Genomic DNA, 26,021 nt, shown 5'->3' on the forward strand with positions numbered 1-26,021 from the left:
AGGGAGGGGAGTCAAAAACGAAAATCAAAAAATGCCATCGGCGGGAATGGGTTAACTTCAAATACTTCTGTCCCAAAGTCACTATGTAAAGTTTCTCACAACACCGTATATATAGCAGCTCTAATACAAAGTAACTACAACACTAAAGTCTCACGTATTCTCTGAATTACAGCAAAAACAAGTGACAAAGTTACATTTCATATCCCATACCGTATACACAGTACGAAAACCTTACCCATGCCTGTATATACCCACTGCTACAATCACCGCAGACGAAGTTGCGGGTACCAGCTAGTTTACATATAATAGGGGAAATGTTAGACTGGTTGCTGCTTGAACACATTTGCCATTGACTGTTCAGATCTATCTCTCGCCCGGCAAGTGACAGGGACAGGTGCTGCAGAGGGCATACAGCAGGTTGGCATGACTCTCGGATTAAGTTTAGTGTTGGACATCCTGTGTCCTTTCACCAAAGACCTCGTACATCCTGCAGTATAACCCCACTAGGACATATGGCCATAGCTGAGACTACCCTATTAACCTACAGTCCCCATTATTCGGAAAGCCACCGATCGCTCATAGAACAGAAATAGTAAATCATTGTATGGTATGTTTATTCCTGTAGTGAATTCTGACCATGTTAATAGTAGTGACCATTTATTTCCCATTTTATTTTCCCTTCACACTGTACATAAAATGCATTGCCCATCCTAGTGGGGTATTCAGTCTATGTTCCTGTCTGTGGGCACAAACAGTAGCGTATAATCCACCTGTGAATGGCCCTGGTTAGTAAATTTCTTAGATTAGCGCTGTATTTTACCTGCCACAGTTATGTGACTTATCCACACAATGGTGAAAGGGTTAAAGAGGGTTAAATACATAGGCCATGGAGTCTGCCTCCTAGTCCATGAAGGATCAGTGTTTGCTCTCGGCTGGAGGAGGTTGTTCAAGAGGCTTATATTTGACCAGAGCTCAGGAGATTGGAGACCCTTCGCTCCGGGGGCCGACCCATCTCCTGATTTCACAGCAGACTGCTCCTGTTCATGCTGCTGCTCCACATCTGAACATATGTCACCGGCGCGGCTGGATTGTTGGCTCCGCAGTCACTGTCACTCACAACTGTTTGTTGGTGATTCTGGTGCAATGGAGTCAGCCAACTCCACCACAGTGTCACTTCTTCTAGAATATATACCGGATATAATAATATATATATATATATATATATATATATATATATATATATATATATATATATAATCATTATTATATTATATTTCATTGTGGAGATCACAGCATAGTATCTGCATAGACTGCCCAATGTCACACTGGTATTAGGGTTGAGGGATCGGTAAGGGTCGGATCCCGATCGGCGATTGAGCAAATTTCACAATCATGATCGGCTGGAAAATAATCGGAAATCGGATTTTGAAATTTCAAGATCGGCTCAACCCCACTGTATATATAATATACAATTAGAGTTTTGCGATCGGGAAAGATTGGATCCCAATTGGCGATCGAGCAAATTTCACGATCAGGATCGGCTGGAAAATGATATGAAAATGAAATCATATTTTAAAATCGATCATGAAATCTCAAGATCGGCTCAACCCCAGTCTTATACCAGCTAGGGTTGAGCAGATCTTGAGATTTCAGGATCGATTTTCAAAATCCGATTTCGGATCATTTTCCACGCGATCGTGAAAACTTGCTCAATCGCCGATCGGGATCCGATCTTTCCCGATCGCTCAACAATAAGACTTGTTCTATAGACTCCCATGGTAAACCAGTATTTGACCCTCCGATCACGAAATCATGGGTTACTTGTTCATATCACAACATCCTCCTGAATTTTCTCCCTCCAAGGAATATCTTGGTTGCCTGTGAATGATTATACTTAATAAATAATTGTATTTTTCTGGACAGTGACTCGAGCTCACGAATTGTAAAACATCTGCAAAAAAAAAAAAATGCACAAAGGCGTCGACCCATTTAAATTTTAACTTAAACCAAAAAATTGTCTGTATTGAAAAAAGGAAAAACTGAAATCCTGCAAATTGGCAGGAGAGATAGAAACGGGCATCTGAATGGAAATGTGGAAGTAAAAAAAGCTCTTATTTCTTTGTAAGATTACTGGCTTGCTCTGCTTGCAGATTAACATGAGGGTGATATGCCCACAATGTATTTTAATATCCTGTCCTCTCTGTTCCAGGTTTTTCTTTGTCCAGCGTCCAGGCTTCGGCTTGGAGTACCCAACCGCCACCATTGAGCCCAGTAGTTGGAGCGGCAGCGAAAGTCCTGCCGAAGATATTGAAAGAATGAGCGATTCTGCTGATAAACCCATAGACAATGATGCAGAAGGTGTCTGGAGCCCGGATATTGAGCAGAGCTTTCAGGAAGCGCTCGCTATCTACCCACCATGTGGGAGAAGGAAAATTATACTGTCAGATGAAGGCAAAATGTATGGTAAGTCGCCAGCTGCCATCAACATCATTGCCAGATATTGTGTGCGCCCTGATGGAAAAAAATGTATTTCAACAAATCACGCTGAGTAATGAAAAATATATACCGAATCCTCATGGGTTGCTTGGGGTGCGATATTGGGCCCGGTCATGTAATGGTTTACCAAAGTCATTGGGAGAAGCAATCGGATTTAGAGACCTTGCGCCTTTACTACTTGATTCTGGAGGACCACCTTGGTTATACAGGACATATGTCCATTTGTAAACTCTGTTGTTAAAATTCAGATAAGATAGTCCATTAATAGTCCCACAGTGGGGAAATTTCAGTATGTTACAGCAGCCTAGTAATACAGATACAGGATAATACACAGTAATATAATACAGACGTAGACACACACATGCTGAGAAAAAGAAGATATACTAGGAGTCCATAGCAGCCAAGTAAGAGAAGAAAGAAGGAAGACTTCAGGGTCACTTAGTTCTCTGTACGGAGTGATCTTCGCTTGGTCTGATGTTTGACCCATGGGTCAAACCTTGAGTATTGGGTTTTGTATTGATTTGCCCCAGTTACCACCTCAAAACTTGGCACTGCTGGGTGGTCCAGTGGTGGCCAGTCCCATGCTGTGTTGCGAAGGTATATAAGTAGTGACAAATTCTAAAAAGTGTGTCTTGAGATTGAAGGCTCTTCAGAAAATGTAAGCAGGCTGTAGATTTAAAGGGTAGATCAGTATCCGAATATTGGAGGTCAAACACCCAGGCCCTGCGCCTCTTGGCACTAGAGGGGGTCTGAAGCAGCTCTGCTACTAGTTAGACCACAGGCACAGAGTCGCAGTACCCCAGCGTCTCCGCTAATAGGTCCAGCGCTGCTTTTAACATCAGAAGTCAGCAGGGTCCAGGTCTTGGACTCCCACTGATTGGGTACTGATGGTCTGTTTTGTTGATGGGTCAACAGTATTTAAAAAAAAAATTAATTAAAAAGCGCCCCAAACCCCTTTAAGATAGCAGACTCGCGCCTAAGAAAGCTTCTAGAATGGAAGAGGCAATAAGCAGCTGTCGGATACATCTGTTGCAGCTCATCTGCTTGGACATACAGAGTGAGTGGGTAAAAACCAACGTGTTTGACTTTGGTTCTAGAAGACAATGAGCATACTATTGTTCCCTCCATGTTAAGCTTGGTTTTCAGGTGGTGGTTACAGGGCAGTAGTGCACAGGTATAAATATACACCGTTTGCCACACATATTATGTACTTCACACGTGGAGGACAATGTGTAATTTTGCTGTGCACATCTCTCCATGTGGCATGCTGCAGTCTAACAGCTGTCATGTGGAAGACAAGGCTCCGACTGTTGTTGTTGGATCCCATCAAAATGTCCAAGGTCTGCATGCATCTATATAATTCACATTTGACTTTGTGCACAAAGTTCTGCGCAGATCTTTGAGTTCTTTGCAAAATTTTGAACCATTCAGGGTATATGGAAAGCAGAGTGAGTGCTTCTATGTGCAGAGAGTCTCCATCTGCTCTCGGTAAGACATTATTATCTGTCAAACAGTAGAAAAATAAGGTGCACTTTATATTTCCCAGACTGCTGCAGAGCATAGTGCAACGTTCTGGGAGGACAGAGATAAAATACTGAAATCCGACAGTAACGTGACAAAGTGTGTCATAAACAAAGTATTGTGGTGGAAGTTACTAGAAAGCTCTGCAGGTTATTGCACTGGTATTGTAAGTGTCCTCGCTATGAGCCGGTGTTGTGCCAGGCGAGAAGTCTTTACTATCACAGTAGTAAAATGTCACATCTGCTGCCACGTGCGTTCACTACTCGCTGCAGACTGTGTGACGCAGGCGGTCATCTTTAATAAAGGAAGACTCGTCGCAGCTTGTCGGTAATAAATAAGACCTGCTGGAGCGGAGGAGCTGCCTACACGGCTATTGTTAAATTTACATCCTAAAATTATTACATTGTGTGCGGGTAGAAGCACTTCGTAAGCTTAAGGCATCATGTAACCAATTGGTTATGGTCAGGTGCAAGTGCGTGTGCATGTATTTAAAGGGGTTGTCCAAGATGCCAAGTGTTTTGGATGCTTTGGATGTGTTTTGACCTATCCTGTGTATCAGTGGGTCCAACACGGGGACCACATCGATCAGCTGATCCAGTTGCTGGAATTTGTATACAGTATATACAGCTTTGATCCTATTCACTTCTATTTCATTGGTTCATGACCTCTTGCACTTACATGTCAGATGCGTTTCTACAATGTAGGGTATAGCCCACCAGCAATGCCCCATATCGGCTTCCTGATCCCCTGTATTGTTGCATTGTCATTATCTGCAGCAATGCTAAATATGCGCGGTGACAAATCCATCAATGCATTGATCCTTTCCCCGTCCACCCTCCCTTTTACTGATGGAATGGTTGGCACATGGGTATGACAACATTTCATCATTAAACCGATCACGAGCCCCATTGCTGGCATTCCTATTGATGCCGAATTTAGGGACTGGGTGTCCACATCTAAGCAGTGGTGCTACATCCTATGGCGATCGTAGACTCCCTCTGCCTTGTCCAGACCTGATACAAGTCTGCTCCAGGATATGTGGGGTCATAGCTAAAAGGATGAATGTGTCGTAATAACAATTAATACGATTTATTACCTTATATAGCGCCCTCATGTCCCGCAGCATTTTACAGAATCTTAATATCCTATCAGTGCGTCTTTGGTCTGTGGGAGGAACCTGGAGTATAGTCACACGTGACTATTATTTATCTGTTTTGCTTACTTGTATAGTAAGCTATTATAGCAATTTTGCTTTAGAAACTATTGTCAGATCAGAAGATGCGTTCTGATACGTTGTTACTAGTACTGTCAAATAGTATCCCATTAGTATCCCAATTAGTATCCCAATAGTATCCCATTAGTGGCATGGCGAGCTCTTCAGGTACATACAGTAGTGGGTTTGGTGGTCGGGGTACAGTTTATTAGGGGCGTTGCTTCCATCCAGCACCTTACGCTCTTTGTAAATCCTCCCATCTCGTACTAATTAATTCTACCGCCCTTGCACGGACTCTCTCCATTCTGCATGTAGTTTTAGCTCCTCAATAAGTAACAGTAGGAGATTGAAGAGAAAACTAGCACAGAGTGTAAGGGGGAAAGCAGATGGTACTGCGGCTGCCACCAGCTGTGCTCCCCCCCCCCTCCCCAGTGCTGGCTGGATGATGTAATGGAAAGACCGACCCCCCCCCCCCCCCTTTTCCTTCCCTGCTTTGGTGTGCAGTCTCTTCCAGGCTGTCAGTGTAGACTGGAAGCAGCAGCAATCCTCCAGGCTTTTAGTTTGCAGCTGTCATGTGACCTCAGCAGCCAAATGGAACATAATGTCTGGAAAAAAAAAATTGCCCTGTGCTGATGCTTCTCAGCTGCTCCTGGCAGAAAGTTTGTAGGCCCTGGTTTCCTGCCGGATTGCAAGGTCTGGAGATTAACCGATCTCTGCTCTTCCACGTTTTGATTCATGATTAAAATCGAGCAGAACCGCACCGATGCCCGAACATAGATCCAGCGAAACATGACAGGCTCTGGAGAAGCTTAAAGGAACTGCTTAGAAAGAAGAAACAATTGGCTGTTGTCAGAGGATTCACTCGCCAACATTGTACAAGGGCCTTGCAAGAGTCCAAGGTTTAACCAAAGGGTTCATGTAACTTCTATCGGGGCTCCACTTCAGACTAAGACTTCATACACGTGACTAGCGTTGAGCCGATCTTGAGATTTCAGGATCGATTTTAAAATCCGATTTCCGATCATTTTCCGTCCGATCCTGATCGCTTAACCCTAATTGTATATTATATATACCATGGGGTTGAGCCGATCTTGAGATTTCAAAATCTGATTTCCGATCATTTTCCAGCCGATCCCAATTGTGAAATTTGCTTGATCGCTGATCTTTTCCGATTGCTCAACCGTACACATGACCATATTTATTTTGCATACATGTTCCATATTCGTGTATAATGTATAGACCCATTCATTTCTATGACCCCATACACACGGCGTGTTTTTCATTGGGCTGTGAACACAAACTGCAAAACTATGGAGCAGATCCTATTACTGTCCCTTTCTTAGTTTGGACACATTCATTCAAGTGTATAGGTTTGTGAAAACCACAGATGACGTAAAGTGTTTTCCACAGGTCCTATGGTCTCGAGCAAGGAGCGGAAGGCTGTTCACACTGCTGGCAGAATGTCTGTTGTTCTGATCCATCAAAGGACGCTTAGACATGCTGCTACCAGTGTGAGTATAGTCTATGCTGTATACCATTTTTTGTGGGTGACAGGAATGTAACGTTAATGGGGACCCTTGGTTAATAATGTTACCTTCTTTACAAGCACAGTAGTATGTCACATATTGAGAGGGAGATAGCAACTCCATGTTCGGCTCTGTGCACGGTGTCTGTTGTTCTGATCCATCAAAAGGCTAGAACAGGGGTAGGGAACGTACGGCTCTCCAGCTGTCGCAAAACTACAACTCCCAGCATGCATACTGGCTCTGCTGTTCTTGGAACTCCCATGGAAGTGAATGGAGCATGCTGGGAGTTGTAGTTTCACAGCAGCTGGAGAGCCGAAGGTTCCCTACCCCTGGGCTAGAACAATGGATACACAGATTGCTCAACAGCAGACACCATTGACTAAAATGGGATCCATTAATGTCCGTCGTTTCGAACAACAAAGGTGGGTTTGCAGCACTTTTTTTCTCCAGTGATTTTCGACCTCTACGATATAATCTTCTGATGAAAAATGGCTTCAATGCTATTCTTGACTTTTTCAAGTGGGGTGTGATGTCTTATACTGGCAGGGGCAATATATGGATTTTTTTTTCTTGCTAGAGGATCCTCTCTGCCCTTGGATTTACCTCTGACTTAATGCTTATTATAACTAGTATATTAAACTCCTTCAAGGAAGACGCCGGAGATTCCTTGAGGCTGTGGCCATATGGGTATCCTTATAAGCAGCATAGCCATAGCTTGTATATCAGCTGCAAATGTCGGTAAATTACTGAACTGAAACTATTCCTATCAGTGAGTTTATAGGTTTTGGTTCAATAGGGTTATTGATAATCTGGTGACACTCCTCAGCCCGGCCCTGTGCTTTGCTATAGGACATGGCACTTACTTGTCAAAATTGTGTTCTCCAGTGCTGGACAGATGTTTGACATGTGTCTCCTCATTGGTCTTGTGGTTTTTCATTAAATAGAATTAATTAGCTAAAAGGGATTTTCCACTTCTAATGACCTTTAATAGTTATAATTGCAGGAAGGAATAGAGGTAAATTCTGCCTTGTGGAAATCAAACTTCAGCTGTTACTAAGGATATGCTGCCTAGTATTGCCTTCACTCTGATGGTGGTTGCTCGGCAGTACACTTGTCCCTGTACCAGATTTTTTGTATACCTATACTAAGGCCTGGTTCACATCTACGCATGGGTTTCCATTTGGGGAGTTCACTTTGAGACCCCACACCCAAATGGAAACGTAATCTGCATATAAAAAAAGTTACCTTAGGAAACTCGCGGCCCAGTAGACTATAATGGGGTCCATGTGGTTTCCGCATGAAAAATGCAAAGAGCTTTTTGCAGGACGGAGAGGGGAACGGAATGGACTGAACGCAAATGTGAACTGAGCCCAAGTGTAGTGTTGAGTCTCAATACCAAACCAATACTTTGGTACGTAGATAGATAGATATGAGATGGATGGATAGATGGATGGATGGATGGATGGATGGATACATAGATAGATGGATAGATAGATAGTGGGGGGAAAATGGATGACTCCCTAATCTCATCCAAACTGAAAATTGGATTCATGGTGCAACCCCACTAGGCAATGCAATCCCTGGAAAACAAAATGTCTCCTTGCATTCCCCCGGTCGTAGTAGTCGCAGCGCTACCTTTTTTGGGTTATGCATTTGTATTGAATCTTACATCTGTAGTCACATCAACCATGTCATAGAGATAAGTTATAGGTTGCAAAAAGCTTTCCGTTAAACGGTGAATTCTCCATCTTTTTTTCTTTTTTTTTCTGCAATGCATGAAGGGCATTTATAACCCTGAAATATTCCAGGATATTGAGCATTAAAAATGTCTTTGTGTAAGCAAATACCAGATGTGAGGTATCGCATTGCTGGCGGCTTCATCTGTTATTGTAATCACCGTCCGCAGATTTCTTATTGTCTTCTGGGTCTCTCAGCAACCTCCTACAAGTTGTAGCGCGGACACCTGATCTGTGCAGGCCGAAACAGTATAGGGCGCAGCAATTGTCAGCAAAGAAAATAAGTCAGAGATGTGTTTATCAGAGCCATGAAAAAGATGGGAGGGAAACGCGGAGAACTTAATAATACTAAATATAAAGGTGAGGAGGATTAGATGTAACCGGAGATGAGCACAGCCTGTCCGCTGGAAACATCAGAACGCCACCTTTAACTAGAATGGTGACTTTGAAGTCTCTCTGCAAGGAGAATTTCCCGAAAACAGAGCCTGGTTCTGCCCTAGACGTTTACCCTAGGAAATGTATACAGTATGGAAGAAGCGTATATTATATAATACGTCATAAAGACTGGATTTAAAGGGAAACTACAGCTAAAGTCTATCACCTCTATAATTGTAGCTCAGATCCAGGTTCTTATCCCTCATGCCTTCCAAATTTTACCTTGTACCCTTAGGTAGGTGAGTTACCAGCCTGCGGGAAAGTGCAGGGCAATAAAGAGGCTAAAGCAAAATATTCTATTTAAGTAATTTTCCTCTCTTCCTTATACAGCAGTAGCCATGCTCTTTACATAGACAGAACAGCTGCCGGTCATCGCCCATGGAAAATAAATCTAACCTATTAGATCTTTATTTCCCCCAATTTCTGGAGATCCACCTGTAGAGTATGGCGGGCCTTCATAACAAAATCCAATGTGTAAGGGCATGTTCACACTGCCAGTCCCTTCTGTTTTTCTGCTTCTTCAGTTGGATCCATTTCTTTTCCACTAATAAATAAATATATATATATATGTATATGTGTGTGTGTGTGTATATATATATATATATATATATATATATATATATATATATATATATATTTATTCATCAATTGAAGATAGTGTTGGTCTGACACTCAGGACCTCTGCAGATCAGCTGTTTGATGTGGCAGTGGCTCCTTCTGTTTCACAGGCCATGCGATGTTCGTTCGTCACATGGCTTGTTCTCAGTTCAGTCTCATTCAAGTGTATGGGCTGAGCTGCCATATCAAGTACGGTCACTATACAATGTACAATACTTTGCTTAGTTTTCTGTGAAGAGGTCACAGTGCCCTCCCAATGCTCCAGTCTCTTCAAACATCTGATCGGGATGGGGCTCGGGTGCTGGATCCCACTAGTCTTAAAGACAGGTCATCTATTGATAAGCCTGGAAAAGCTCTTCTAACACGGGCTAGTTCACATGGGGGCAAGGAGGCGGCTTTTGACAGCGGATTTTGCTTCAAAATCTGCTTCCATACAATGGTGGTCTATGGAGACCACTAGCGGGCTGCCCTTTCTTCTGGCGGCAGCGACCTCCAAAGTCGTCCCATTCATTTGAGCCGACTCCGGGGGGGGGGGGAAACCACGACGGTCGTGGCAGGCGGGTTTTGACCTGAGAGTAACGTGGCTCCCCGCGTCACTCTTGGTGCCAAAATCCGCCCCACCGCCTCCCGTGTGAATGAGCCCTCCTTCACGGATCAGTTTTTTGGATGCAAAAAATAACCCAGACTGATATGTCATAACATTAAAGTGAACGACGATGGAGAACTTTGGACTTTTTGTAGATCTCGCTTGTGAATCCCTAACTCTTAAGACGGACCTACTGGTCCTTAAAACTACGGCAGGTTCTGAAGCCTTTACATGTGAACAATACATGTCACTCATTCACCTGTAACACTGAGGTGCGTGTAACGTCCCTACAAAAACTTCCCGTCTGGTCACATTCCATTACTTTGACGTTTTACTAGCAAATTTCTGCTCCTCGGATCTGTTTTACTGTCTTGTATTTACGGGTGACTTTTTGGCGTTTGACGCTTTTACAAGAGCGAAGATTACATAAAGATGCATAAACTGTGTCTTAACATCGTAAGAAAAAATATCAGTCAATGGTTTTAGCCAATTTTCTGCTTAGTTTGTACAAATCAATGAGATATCGCTTGTGATAGTATCTAACAGATAAATGATACAAATTACAATGTTACTTCCCGTACATTAGTCATAGGATGCTGAACAAGATGCCGCACCGCTCCTCTTACATGGATACGAAGAGCGGCACATGCTGTCTGTAAGATTAGGCCTGACACCTGTGCGGAGACCTAAACTGCCCCACTTGGCGCCTGCAGCAAAAAAGCGCTGTAGGAAAAACCGCAATAGTAATGCATCGCGGTTCTTACCGCAGCGCTTTAGACAGTTTCCCAAGATTTCCTCTGCAGACTTTCTGCTACAATTATACCTATGGGGAAATTGCCGACGTTTCCATAGGTATAATGGACATGCTGCGATTTCCAAAACCGTGCCAGTTTTGGAAATTGCGGCGTGTTCGCGTTTCATTTTCTACCGCAAAGCGGAAACTTTGCCCTGACTGTAAAACGACGTGATTTTTACCGCCGTGGGCATGTCTCGTGGGGCCCTGGCCTACCTTTATTTTTCCAGTCAATAGCAGTAGATGAAAACTCACATTGTGACCTTTGGGTCTATAGATGAAGGCAGAAAATCATGAGATTTTTGACCGCATGTTAACTGTAAGACTTCTATCTATATAATTCTATCTATATACTTCTATCTATATATCCTTGGGGCTTTGAATATCATAAGCTGGGATGAATCTCTTCTGCATTGAACTCGTGTGACTTCGTATTATAGACGTTGCCACTTTCATGTAAGATCTTGCCTCAGCATGGACATTATTGGTTGGATAATCGAAGTCTATGGAGATTGTCTGACTGTATTCTTGCCAGTAGATACACAGGATAGGTGTATTCCCTATGTACAGGGACCTGTATTTGGTCATACACTCTATATAATCAGTTTCCCAGTCGGCAGACCTTGTATGCAGTATAGGATGGATGAGGCTTTTTATTAGGGAGGTCACGTTGGCTCCTGACTTCTATGGAGATATATTGTGTTTATGAGAGTGATGTTCCAGTTGGTAACTTCATTTTAGAGCCGTAGAATTGACAAGAGATATGAAGTGGAAGCTGCAGGGAATGTAATAGGATTTTGGTTTGTGTTTCTCACTTGCGACATGGGCTCAGTCACCCTGTGAAATACTTTCCTAATTTACAAACTGCGAGTCGGACCACCGCCGCTCCGGATGTCGCCTTTTACACGTCACTTTACTCTCTGCTCTGTCTGCCCCCGGTGCTGCGTATTATACTGAGTAATGGTCCTCGCCGGCAGCGTCACACTGTGAGCCTGGTCCTGTCTAGTATCGGGTTAGTACTGGACGTTGTCACCTCTGCGAGACCCTTCATCCCTCTGAAGATCTGTCCTCACACACTTCATCAGGTTATGTGAATTGTTAGCTATTCTATAAGACAGTGCCCGGCACTGACCTAGTCCTGGTTTTATCTGTTCAATGCCTTATAATAAAGCAGAACTGTCTAATAACTAAAGGCCGGACCTTACCATGGGCTATGGCAATATATGATGATATATAATCTCCAACATTTCTTGACCGCAGAACATGAATATAATACAACTCTATTATTCTCTATACATGGCCAGTTACAACCCACAACATGATCTGACCACTGGACATGACTATAATACAATTCCATCATTCTTTATACATGGCTGACTACAACCCCTGTACATAACAATACAATTACTGTAGACATGGCATACTACACCTCCCAACATGCCCTGACCACTGGACATGACTAGAATAGAATTATCTTATACGCTGTACATGGTCATGTTAGGGGTTGTAATGTTGTATGCATATAGAGTATGACAGATATGCATTGAGTCACATCCAACAATTGGGTCACGTGGGATGGAATATTTTATTTTTCCAGGGAATAATATAATTGTATTCATGTCTGACTCTTATATACCTTGTTTAAAGGGTCCTAGGCCAGACCCTTAAACATAACTCCAAAGCGCTATGCCTCCAACACCGAACCTTACAGCTGGCACAATGCAGTCAGTTAGGTAATGTTCTCTTGGCAATCGCCAAACCCAGACTGGTCCATTAGACTGCCAGATAGAGAAGTGTGACTGGTCACTGCTCAGAACATGTTTCCAGAGTCCAGTGGTGGCCTTGTGCAGTGCACCATTGCATATGATGTCTGGCCTTGTGCTTTACACGGCTGCATTTGACGCTTGGCCTTGTGCATTGCTCTGCCACATTTGACGCTTGACCTTGTGCTTTACATGGCTACGTTTGTCACTTGGCCTTGTGCATTGCACCATTGCATATGATGTCTGACCTTGTGCTTTACACGGCTGCATTTGACGCTTGGCCTTGTGCTTTACACGGCTGCATTTGACGCTTGGCCTTGTGCATTGCTCTGCTGCATTTGACGCTTGGCCTTGTGCTTTACACGGCTGCATTTGTCGCTTGGCCTTGTGCACTGCTGCATTGGATCAAGACCATCGTGTAAATCCAGTCTTGATAGATTAGCCCCCATACTGTACATACAGTAAAGGAAGATTGTGTCTATAGCTATGTACCTTATGTAAGTGACAGAGAAAGGTGTTTTGCAAGCTGTGTGACAGATGGGGAGAATTGTTTTTGCTTCCTTATGACAAGGTGTGGACCTTTCTAATCTGACATGATCTGAGAAATCAGTTTTCAGCAGCTTTGCCAGAGGGACAGGAGCACCTTGTGTAGCCCTCCGGCACTGCTGAGATTAAAGAGGCTTTTAGTATTTGGCAACTTCGGCTCAGGTTACTGAAGGTGTGTGCTTGTCTTTTTATTATTTATTTACTTGGCAGCAGCATTCGTGTTCGAGAGAGAGAAAACACGCACGCACAAGGTGAACATCATCCGAAACCCCAGCAGGGCCGCACCGTGTTCTCCAGAACTAATCCGGTATTACCAGGAAGCTTTTATAGAGTCTATGACGTGTAACTATCCCTGAATTCACACGTAACAACTTACCGTCGCCGGAGGAGAACTTCTGACACTCTTAGTGACTAATAGTGCATGAAAAATTTCATTTAAGGTTATGATATGTGGGAGTTTTAGGAATTTAGTTTGGTGCGCTGAGACTCCAACCTCTAAGCGGTATGGTGTGAAAAGGGAGAGGCCCCACATTGTGGAAACGCAGCTTATTTTGTTGCAGATTTTGCAATGCGGCTTCAAAAAGGATGGGAAATATATAGGAAGGTCTTGTACTTCTCATGGCTTTGGCTCAAAAAATGAAGGCTAAGGTCCCATGTGGCACCACATCGCGGTTCTTCCTGCAGCGCTTTAGACAGAAAGTTTGCAGAGATTTCTTCTGCAGACTTTGTTTCAATTATACCTATGGGGAAACGGCAGCGGTTTTTTTTTTTTTTTTTTTTTTTTTTTTAACTGCAAAGTGGGCCTGGGGTTCACTAGAACTGTAAATCGCCGTGTGGGACCCCGGCCTAAAGGAGTATAGGGCCCCAACTGGACACATTTGGAATCTGAAGCTGGATTGGACCAAATTCTGCTGTGGAATCCATTGTGGAATTTGCAAATTCTGAACTGGCCACTGGTATTTTTCCGACTCCCTTTCACATCAAAGTTATGATCGATTGTGATGTTTATTTTTTTCCCAGTTGGCCAGGGGTAGACAACCTTCCAGCTGTTGTAAAACTACAACTCCCAGCATGCATACTTGCTCTGTTGTTCTTTGAACTCCCATGGAAGTGAATGAAGCATGTTGGGAGTTGTAGTTTCACATCAACTGGAGTGCCGAAGGTTGCTGACTAGAGATGAGCGAACAGTGTTCTATCGAACTCATGTTCGATCGGATATTAGGCTGTTCGGCATGTTCGAATCGAATCGAACACCGCGTGGTAAAGTGCGCCATTACTCGATTCCCCTCCCACCTTCCCTGGCGCCTTTTTTGCTCCAATAACAGCGCAGGGTAGGTGGGACAGGAACTACGACACCGGTGACGTTGAAAAAAGTAGGCAAAACCCATTGGCTGCCGAAAACATGTGACCTCTAATTTAAAAGAACAGCGCCGCCCAGGTTTGCGTCATTCTGAGCTTGCAATTCACCGAGGACGGAGGTTTCCGTCCAGCTAGCTAGGGCTTAGATTCTGGGTAGGCAGGGACAGGCTAGGATAGGAAGGAGAAGACAACCAACAGCTCTTATAAGAGCTAAATTCCAGGGAGAAGCTTGTCAGTGTAACGTGGCACTGACGGGCTCAATCGCCGCAACCCAGCTTTCCCAGGATCCTGAATGGAATACACTGTCAGTGTATTCCCGTATACCCGATATATACCCCGATACCCGTTCCAACGGTGTGCCCCCCCACCTTCACCCCAGAAATACCCTGCAAGTCCCCTAGCAATAGAATTGGGGCTATATACACCCACAATTTTTACTACTGGTATACAGTGCCATTGTCTGACTGGGAATTCAAAGAATATATTGGGAATACAAATACCCTCATTTCTTGCTACTGCCATATAGTGCCAGTGTCTGACTGGGAATTCAAAGACTATATTGGGGTTACGTGCACCCACAATTTTTACTACTGGTATACAGTGCCATTGTCTGACTGGGAATTCAAAGAATATATTGGGAATACAAATACCCTCATTTCTTGCTACTGCCATATAGTGCCAGTGTCTGACTGGGAATTCAAAGAATATATTGGGGTTACGTGCACCCACAATTTTTACTACTGGTATACAGTGCCATTGTCTGACTGGGAATTCAAAGAATATATTGGGAATACAAATACCCTCATTTCTTGCTACTGCCATATAGTGCCAGTGTCTGACTGGGAATTCAAAGAATATATTGGGGTTATAAATACCCTCATTTCTTGCTACTGCCATATAGTGCCAGTGTCTGACTGGGAATTCAAAGAATATATTGGGGTTACGTGCACCCACAATTTTTACTACTGGTATACAGTGCCATTGTCTGACTGGGAATTCAAAGAATATATTGGGAATACAAATACCCTCATTTCTTGCTACTGCCATATAGTGCCAGTGTCTGACTGGGAATTCAAAGAATATATTGGGGTTACGTGCACCCACAATTTTTACTACTGGTATACAGTGCCATTGTCTGACTGGGAATTCAAAGAATATATTGGGAATACAAATACCCTCATTTCTTGCTACTGCCATATAGTGCCAGTGTCTGACTGGGAATTCAAAGAATATATTGGGGTTACGTGCACCCACAATTTTTACTACTGGTATACAGTGCCAATTTCTAACTAGGAATTCAAAATGCGCAAGGCTCCCGGAAAGGGACGTGGACGAGGCCGTGGGCGAGGTCGGGGGAATGGTTCTGGGGAGCAAGGTAGCAGTGAAGCCACAGGGCGTCCCGTGCCTACTCCTGTGGGGCAGCAAGCATTGCGCCACTCCACAGTGCCAGGGTTGCTTGCCACATTAACTAAACTGCAGGGTACAAACCTTAGTAGGCCCGAGAACCAGGAACAGGTCTTGCAATGGCTGTCAGAGAACGCTTACAGCACATTGTCCAGCAGCCAGTCAGACTCTGCCTCCTCTCCTCCTATTACCCAACAGTCTTGTCTTCCTTCCTCCCAAAATTCCGAAGCTTTACAGAACAATAACCCAAACTGTCCCTGCTCCCCAGAGCTGTTCTCCGCTCCTTTCATTGTCCCTCAACCTGCCTCTCCACGTCACGATTCCACGAACCTAACAGAGGAGCATCTGTGTCCAGATGCTCAAACACTAGAGTCTCCTCCATCTCCGTTCGATTTGGTGGTGGATGACCAGCAACCCACCCTCATCGACGATGATGTGACGCAGTTGCCGTCAGGGCATCCAGTTGACCGGCGCATTGTGCGGGAGGAGAAGATGAGACAGGAGTTGGAAGAGGAAGTGGTGGATGATGAGGACACTGACCCGACCTGGACAGGGGGGATGTCAAGCGGGGAAAGTAGTGTGGATGTTGAGGCAGGTGCAGCACCAAAAAGGGTAGCTAGAGGCAGAGGCAGAGGTCAGCAGCTTAGGCGAAGCCAGGCCACACCCGGAATCTCCCAAGATGTTCCAGTTCGTACCCAGCCCCGAAAAACTCCCACCTCGAGGGCACGTTTCTCGAAGGTGTGGAGTTTTTTCAAGGAATGCGCCGAAGACAGATATAGTGTTGTCTGCACAATTTGCCTCTCGAAATTGATTAGGGGCTCTGAGAAGAGCAACCTGTCCACCACTTCAATGCGCCGTCATTTGGAATCCAAGCACTGGAATCAGTGGCAGGCAGCAACGGCAGGACAAAGGCCGCCTGCCGTTCACGCCACTGCCACTGCCTCTGCCACTGCCTCTGCCACTGCTGACTGTGCTGGCGATGCACTCCAGAGGACGAGCCAGGACACCACTTCATCTGCCTCCGCCACTTTGTTGACTTCTACCTCATCCTCCCCTGGTCCTGTCTTATCTCCTTCTCCTGCACCATCAAAGGCACCATCAGGCGTTTCTTTACAACAACCCACCATCTCTCAGACATTGGAGCGGCGGCAGAAATACACTGCTAACCACCCACACGCGCAAGCCTTGAACGCCAACATCGCTAAACTGCTGGCCCAGGAGATGTTGGCGTTCCGGCTTGTTGAAACTCCCGCCTTCCTGGACCTGATGGCAACTGCGGCACCTCGCTATGCCGTCCCTAGCCGTCACTACTTCTCCCGGTGTGCCGTCCCCGCCTTGCACCAGCACGTGTCACTCAACATCAGGCGGGCCCTTAGTTCCGCGCTTTGCACAAAGGTCCACTTGACCACCGACGCGTGGACAAGTGCATGCGGACAGGGACGCTACATTTCACTGACGGCACACTGGGTGAATGTAGTTGAGGCTGGGACTGCTTCCCAAACTGGCCCGGTGTACCTCGTCTCCCCGCCTAACATTCCTGGCAGGGACACGAGAAGAACACCCCCCTCCTCCTCCTCCTCTACCGCCTCCTCCTCCGCCTCCTCCTCCGCCACCGCCTCCTCCTCCGCTGTTAGATTGACCCCAGCTACGAGTTGGAAACGTTGCAGCACTGGCGTTGGTAGACGTCAGCAGGCTGTGCTGAAGCTGATCAGCTTGGGGGACAGACAGCACACTGCCTCCGAGGTGAGGGATGCCCTCCTCGATGAGACGGCAATATGGTTTGAGCCGCTGCACCTGGGCCCAGGCATGGTCGTTTGTGATAACGGCCGGAACCTGGTAGCAGCTCTGGAGCTTGCCGGACTCCAACATGTTCCATGCCTGGCCCACGTCTTCAACCTAGTGGTGCAACGTTTCCTAAAGAGCTACCCCAATGTTCCAGAGCTACTGGTGAAAGTGCGGCGCATGTGCGCCCACTTTCGCAAGTCGACAGTAGCCGCTGCTAGCTTAAAATCTCTCCAGCAACGCCTGCATGTGCCACAACACCGGCTTTTGTGCGACGTCCCCACACGCTGGAACTCAACGTTTCAGATGTTGAATAGAGTGGTTGAGCAGCAGAGACCTTTGATGGAATACCAGCTACAAAACCCTAGGGTGCCACAAAGTCAGCTGCCTCAGTTTCACATCCATGAGTGGCCATGGATGAGAGACCTTTGTGACATCCTACGGGTCTTTGAGGAGTCCACAAGGAGGGTGAGCTCTGAGGATGCGATGGTGAGCCTTACAATCCCGCTCTTGTGTGTTCTGAGAGAATCCCTGATTGACATCAGGGATAACTCAGATCACACAGAGGAGTTAGGGATAGCATCCGATCCATCACAGCTGGAGAGTAGGTCCACACATCTGTCCGCTTCACTGCGTTTAATGGAGGAGGAGGAGGAGGAGGAGGAGGAGGAAGAAGAGTTGTCCGATGATGTGATGGTGATACAGGAGGCTTCCGGGCAACTTCGAATCGTCCCATTGTTGCAGCGCGGATGGGTAGACATGGAGGATGAGGAGGAAATGGAGATTGAACTTTCCGGTGGGGCCAGAGGAGTCATGCCAACTAACACTGTGGCAGACATGGCTGAGTTCATGTTGGGGTGCTTTACAACCGACAAGCGTATTGTCAAAATCATGGAGGACAACCAGTACTGGATCTTTGCTATCCTTGACCCCCGGTATAAAAACAACATCTCGTCTTTTATTCCGGTAGAGGGGAGGGCCAATCGCATCAATGCTTGCCACAGGCAATTGGTGCAGAATATGATGGAGATGTTTCCAGCATGTGACGTTGGCGGCAGGGAGGGCAGTTCCTCCAGTAGGCAACCAAGTTCTCACCGGTCCACACAAACGAGGGGCACACTGTCTAAGGTCTGGGACACCTTGATGGCACCCCCTCGCCAAAGTGCCGCCACGGAGGGTCCTAGTGTCACCAGGCGTGAGAAGTATAGGCGCATGTTGCGGGAATACCTTTCCGACCACAGCCCTGTCCTCTCCGACCCCTCTGCGCCCTACACGTATTGGGTGTCGAAGTTGGACCTGTGGCTTGAACTTGCCCTATATGCCTTGGAGGTGCTGTCCTGTCCTGCCGCCAGCGTCCTATCTGAGAGGGTGTTCAGTGCAGCCGGTGGCATCATCACTGACAAGCGCACCCGTCTGTCAGCTGAGAGTGCCGACCGGCTCACTTTGATAAAAATGAACCACCACTGGATAGAGCCTTCATTTTTGTGCCCACCTGTGTAAAGCACCCCAACATGAAACTCCATGTCTGTACTCAACCTCTCCAATTCCTCCGCATCCTCATACTCATCCACCATAAGCGTTGCACAATTCTGCTAATACTAGGCTCCCTCCAACATGATTTCCCCCAACTCTGCTGGTTAGAGGCTCCCTCCACCCTGATTTCCACCAACTCTGCTGGTTAGAGGCTCCCTCCACCCTGCTTTCCCACAACTCTGCTGGTTAGAGGCTCCCTCCACCATGAATTTGCCCAAACTGGGCTGTTTAGAGGCTCCCTCCACCATGAATTGGTCCAAACTGGGCTGGTTAGAGGCTCCCTCCACCATGAATTGGTCCAAACTGGGGTTTTTAGAGGCTCCCTCCACCATGAATTGGTCCAAACTTGGCTGTTTAGAGGCTCCCTCCACCATTAATTGGTCCAAACTGGGCTGGTTAGAGGCTCCCTCCACCATGAATTGGTCCAAACTGGGGTGGTTAGAGGCTCCCTCCACCATTAATTGGTCCAAACTGGGCTGGTTAGAGGCTCCCTCCACCATTAATTGGTCCAAACTGGGCTGGTTAGAGGCTCCCTCCACCATGAATTGGTCCAAACTGGGGTTTTTAGAGGCTCCCTCCACCATGAATTGGTCCAAACTTGGCTGTTTAGAGGCTCCCTCCACCATTAATTGGTCCAAACTGGGCTGGTTAGAGGCTCCCTCCACCATGAATTGGTCCAAACTGGGTTTTTTAGAGGCTCCCTCCACCATGAATTTGCCCAAACTGGGCTGTTTAGAGGCTCCCTCCACCATGAATTGGTCCAAACTGGGCTGGTTAGAGGCTCCCTCCACCATGAATTTCCCAAAACTTGGCTGTTTAGAGGCTCCCTCCACCATTAATTGGTCCAAACTGGGCTGGTTAGAGGCTCCCTCCACCATGAATTGGTCCAAACTTGGCTGTTTAGAGGCTCCCTCCACCATTAATTGGTCCAAACTGGGCTGGTTAGAGGCTCCCTCCACCATGAATTGGTCCAAACTGGGTTTTTTAGAGGCTCCCTCCACCATGAATTTGCCCAAACTGGGCTGTTTAGAGGCTCCCTCCACCATGAATTGGTCCAAACTGGGCTGGTTAGAGGCTCCCTCCACCATGAATTTGCCCAAACTGGGCTGTTTAGAGGCTCCCTCCACCATGAATTTGCCCAAACTGGGCTGTTTAGAGGCTCCCTCCACCATTAATTGGTCCAAACTGGGCTGGTTAGAGGCTCCTCCACCATGAATTTGCCCAAACTGGGCTGTTTAGAGGCTCCCTCCACCATGAATTTGCCCAAACTGGGCTGGTTAGAGGCTCCCTCCACCATGAATTGGTCCAAACTGGGGTTTTTAGAGGCTCCCTCCACCATGAATTGGTCCAAACTTGGCTGTTTAGAGGCTCCCTCCACCATGAATTGGTCCAAACTGGGGTGGTTAGAGGCTCCCTCCACCATTAATTGGTCCAAACTGGGCTGGTTAGAGGCTCCCTCCACCATTAATTGGTCCAAACTGGGCTGGTTAGAGGCTCCCTCCACCATGAATTTGCCCAAACTGGGCTGTTTAGAGGCTCCCTCCACCATGAATTTGCCCAAACTGGGCTGGTTAGAGGCTCCCTCCACCATGAATTGGTCCAAACTGGGGTTTTTAGAGGCTCCCTCCACCATGAATTTGCCCAAACTGGGCTGGTTAGAGGCTCCCTCCACCATGAATTGGTCCAAACTGGGTTTTTTAGAGGCTCCCTCCACCATGAATTTGCCCAAACTGGGCTGGTTAGAGGCTCCCTCCACCATGAATTGGTCCAAACTGGGTTTTTTAGAGGCTCCCTCCACCATGAATTTGCCCACACTGGGCTGGTTAGAGGCTCCCTCCACCATGAATTGGTCCAAACTGGGGTTTTTAGAGGCTCCCTCCACCATGAATTTGCCCAAACTGGGGTTTTTAGAGGCTCCCTCCACCATGAATTGGTCCAAACTGGGGTTTTTAGAGGCTCCCTCCACCATGAATTTGCCCAAACTCTGCTGGTTAGAGGCTCAATCCACCCTGATTTTCAAAACAAATGTTGGTGCCAACCTCAACTTACTACAAGGGCCAAATTCACTGCTGGTGACAAGCTCTCCTCACTGCAAGTGCCAAATACACATGTTTCAAGGTGTTTTCCTACTGTCAGAGAGGTGGTATTGAGTGTGTAAAGTGTGTAGTTGTTAGGCTGTGATGTTGGGGTAATAGAGGGTCTTTGGTGTGTTAGATGCCCCCAGACATGCTTCCCCTGCTGTCCCAGTGTCATTCCAGAGGTGTTGGCATCATTTCCTGGGGTGTCATAGTGGACTTGGTGACCCTCCAGACACGGATTTGGGTTTCCCCCTTAACGAGTATCTGTTCCCCATAGACTATAATGGGGTTCGAAACCCGTTCGAACACACGAACATTGAGCGGCTGTTCGAATCGAATTTCGAACCTTGAACATTTTAGTGTTCGCTCATCTCTATTGCTGACCCCCGGACTAGAGGAAAAATCTGAATCTGTTATCCAATGAAATAAAGGAGGGTCAGAATTTGGGAATTTTCAGGTCTGTATATAAGCAAGAATGACCCCACTCACTGCCACCAAGCTGGAGAGTGGAAATACAAAGTCTATAAGGAAGTTGGTGAACTCTTACTTATACAACGATTCATCTCAGAAAATCCCTGTAAGATTCTCCGTCTATTGACTGTGTTAAAAACACATTTTGGACTGTCGCGGCTTCTGCCGTTTCTTTTTTTGTCTTTTCTGTTCCTTGTCCCTGATTCACCAAGAGAAACTGGTTTGGCTTATGGTAATAGAAGTGCAGTAAATATATCAAAGATTTCTAAGGGATCAAAACTGCGTTGGGCTCAGACTTGGCGGTAATCTTATTTGGAGCGGACTTCTTCCACTGGTGTACAAATGATTTCATTCTATTTCCTGGGCGCAGACAATGAGCTGTCGTCTCGCTGATGCTATTAAAGTGTTGCTGGATCAAAATTAATAAAATACATTGTTGTTTTTCCTGAGGGCTCTGCAAGCTAAGCGAATACTCAGGTATTCCAGATATGAGAGATGTTTGGAGATTGCATGAAATGTTCTGCGTTTCTTGATCTGAGATACAGTGTTGTCTGCCCCGCGGCATCTTCTTCTCAGAGCCCAATACAGTTAATTAGCTTCTGTCTCTATAGCAACTGCCTCATCGTCTAAAACGCGGTGTATTTCATGCGCGCGCTTCGCTTTATCACCGTGTGTTACCTGAAGGGCCCTTACTAGTCTGCTCCTTGTTTGGATGACCTTGAATCACATGCAAATGTTTTACAAAAACCTTTCAAATGTAAGGTGGAGGCGCAATGTTTGGGTTAATATGGAATAACTTACACTTTTTTTTTTTTTCGGATAGTCTTCGCTTGTTTGCATGACAAAGCACTTGCAACTACAATTCTAAAATTCTAGGATTGATGTTTCCCCCTGTATGAAGCCATTTAATAGATATTTTTTTTCTCTCTAATTCAGTTATAGAAGACTCTCCTGGTACGGAGGAGATTCTTCTCCCCCGACTGCAAGGATTTCAGTTATTTCCATCAGGTCTTAGGATACGATTTAACACAGACCACCACTCGGTCAGCATTATTTTTAAGAAATTGTAGACAGATAGTAACATGGAAAAAAAAAAAGTAATAAATTATTTAAAAGTGTTCATTAAAATAAATAAATAAATCATATATCCTGCAATGTTCACTCTGGCCACTAAGCCTAAAAATACACTGACACTTGATAATTCCATATGGGTTTTTCTTTGCAGCAGTCACCTCATTTAGGGCGGGTTCACACCTGCACCCGGTCTCCGCTTTGCAGGTTTCAATCTCCTGCCCGAGAAACTGGATAGGAGATAGAAACCAGGCCCCTGAACATCTTCTGTCTCTCCGCGGCGAAACCGTTTTTTTTTTGTTTGTTTTTTTCTTTTACCAGACACAAAGTCGGACATGCAGGACTTTGTGTTGGGTAAAAAACCCCTCAAAAAACTGTTTCGCCGCGGAGAGCAGAAGACGCTCTCGGGCGGACACTGACTGCCGGGTTTCTGTCTCCTGTCCAGTTTCTCGGGCAGAAGACAAAAACCTGAAATCGGAGACCGGGCGCAGGTGTGAACCCGCCCTAACATTGACACTTGCTAATGCTGTATGGGTTTTCTTTGCAGCAGTCACCTCATTTACATCACAGGACAGGATTACAATAGAAGATAACACCTCTATAGATAACACCACTTTGTCATCACTAATGACAACAGATGATGTCAAAGCGTATTTCCTCCTTGAACAGAGCAGGTCTATAAAACAATCCCATAGGCCTCAATGAGTCGGCTCCAGACTATTACTACCTATGACCATGATGGTACTGTAAAGCGTATCACTAAATGCCGTTAACAGAGCAGAAGCAAAATGGTTGCCCCCATAATCATGGACATCTGTGGATGTCGGCTTCCTCCAGTCCTTCTGCCTCATTGTCATTCAAGACAGACTGGACAATATTGAGATCAGTACTAGATCTGTACGGGCCGTATCATCACTTCTAGGTCCTCTAAAGGGCAAAGGTCACACCAAATATTGATGGGATTTACATTTCTCTCCTTGTTTGTCATTTACTTCATAACCCCCCCCCCAAAAAAAAAAAAAAAAAAAAAACAAACAAAAAAAACTATTAACCCTTCCATGTCCAAAAACATTCTTAATTTGCAGCATTTTATCCACACCTGCCTAAAACTTTTGCACAACACTGTGCTTTGGTAAGGATTTCTGCTGATTATCGATTGATACTCTTTCTGGCTATAAGTGAAGGGAACATTTGTTTACTACATAAAAAAAAACAAAAAACGTGAATTTTAACTTGCTCATTGAGCTGAACGTCTCCATTCGCGGACACCAGTCAGAGGTCTTGGTGCAGAATTTGGGCAGCGTGTTGTATAAAGCTAGGGGGATAGGGGTCTGTTGTATGTCACGCAGCTGCATTATTTTTGTGCCACCTTGTATAAATGGGTTTCCTCGGCTCTCCCGCTGTATGTTCTGGGACAAGAAGATGGCAGTGCGGTAGGTTTTTAACCACAGCTCTGTCAGACGCTAACCGCATTATCGGATTAGGAGAAAAATTATCCTGAGTGAAATTAAATTAAACTATTAAATTTGAAGGCATTACATGAAGATAATGTTGGGTAAATATGATGCGAGCCGCTTTGAAGTTCACAAGTTTCTGCTTTTATTTTTGTATTTAGTTTAGGTTATTAAATGAAATGCCATTAAAACGGAGCACAATGCGGTAATTGTGAGGGGTCTGCATCATAATGATCCGTGTCCAGCCTGGAAACCTTTGTGTGCAGGATATGTTTCTTACATGTGACTTGTTTAATGAGTTGTCAGACTTCCCACTATCATAGGCTTGTATAATTTACAATGATACTGCTATGGTAACACGTCGTGTAGATCTGACAACTGCAGGAGGGTGACCAAGGATATGGTATGGTCCTGATTGGTACTTGGGTGATACTGCCCCCTATGTACAAGAATATAACTACTATAATACTACTCCTATGTACAAGAATATAACTACTATAATACTGCCCCTATGTACAGAATATAACTACTATAATACCGCTCCTATGTACAAGAATATAACTACTATAATACTGCCCCTATGTACAGAATATAACTACTATAATACTACTCCTATGTACAAGAATATAACTACTATAATACTGTTCCTATGTACAAGAATATAACTACTATAATACTGTTCCTATGTACAAGAATATAACTACTATAATACTGCCCCTATGTACAAGAATATAACAACTATAATACTGCATCCTATGTACAAGAATATAACTACTATAATACTGCTCCTATGTACAAGAATATAACTACTATAATACTGCTCCTATGTACAAGAATATAACTACTATAATACTGCCCCCTATGTACAAGAATATAACTACTATAATACTACTCCTATGTACAAGAATATAACTACTATAATACTGCTCCCTATGTACAAGAATATAACTACTATAATACTGCCCCCTATGTACAAGAATATAACTACTATAATACTGCCCCCTATGTACAAGAATATAACTACTATAATACTGTCCCCTATGTACAAGAATATAACTACTATAATACTGTCCCCTATGTACAAGAATATAACTACTATAATACTGCTCCTATGTACAAGAATATAACTACTATAATACTGCTCCCTATGTACAAGAATATAACTACTATAATACTGCTCCTATGTACAAGAATATAACTGCTATAATACTACCTCCTATGTACAAGAATATAACTACTATAATACTACTCCTATGTACAAGAATATAACTACTATAATACTGCTCCTATGTACAAGAATATAACTGCTATAATACTAGCTCCTATGTACAAGAATATAACTACTATAATACTACTCCTATGTACAAGAATATAACTACTATAATACTACCTCCTATGTACAAGAATATAACTACTATAATACTACTCCTATGTACAAGAATATAACTACTATAATACTGCCTCCTATGTACAAGAATATAACTACTATAATACTGCTCCTATGTACAAGAATATAACTACTATAATACTGCTCCTATGTACAAGAATATAACTACTATAATACTGCCCCTATGTACAAGAATATAACTACTATAATACTACTACTCCTATGTACAAGAATATAACTACTATAATA

General features: G+C 44.8%; 1 protein-coding gene across 4 annotated transcripts in view; it reads left to right on the forward strand.

The window, feature by feature from the left end:
• The window catches only part of TEAD1 (TEA domain transcription factor 1), a 127,515-nt gene that overhangs the window by 41,052 nt on the left and 60,442 nt on the right, over positions 1-26,021 (forward strand). For all 4 annotated transcript variants that reach the window (XM_075281308.1, XM_075281309.1, XM_075281310.1 and 1 more), the window contains exon 3: positions 2,210-2,463. In XM_075281308.1, the coding sequence (XP_075137409.1) occupies positions 2,316-2,463 (148 nt within the window). In that variant the 5' untranslated portion in view covers positions 2,210-2,315. The remainder of the gene's footprint in view (positions 1-2,209; positions 2,464-26,021) is intronic.

This window comes from Leptodactylus fuscus, chromosome 7 (assembly GCF_031893055.1).
Source record: "Leptodactylus fuscus isolate aLepFus1 chromosome 7, aLepFus1.hap2, whole genome shotgun sequence".
In the NCBI taxonomy this organism is placed as follows: domain Eukaryota; kingdom Metazoa; phylum Chordata; class Amphibia; order Anura; family Leptodactylidae; genus Leptodactylus; species Leptodactylus fuscus.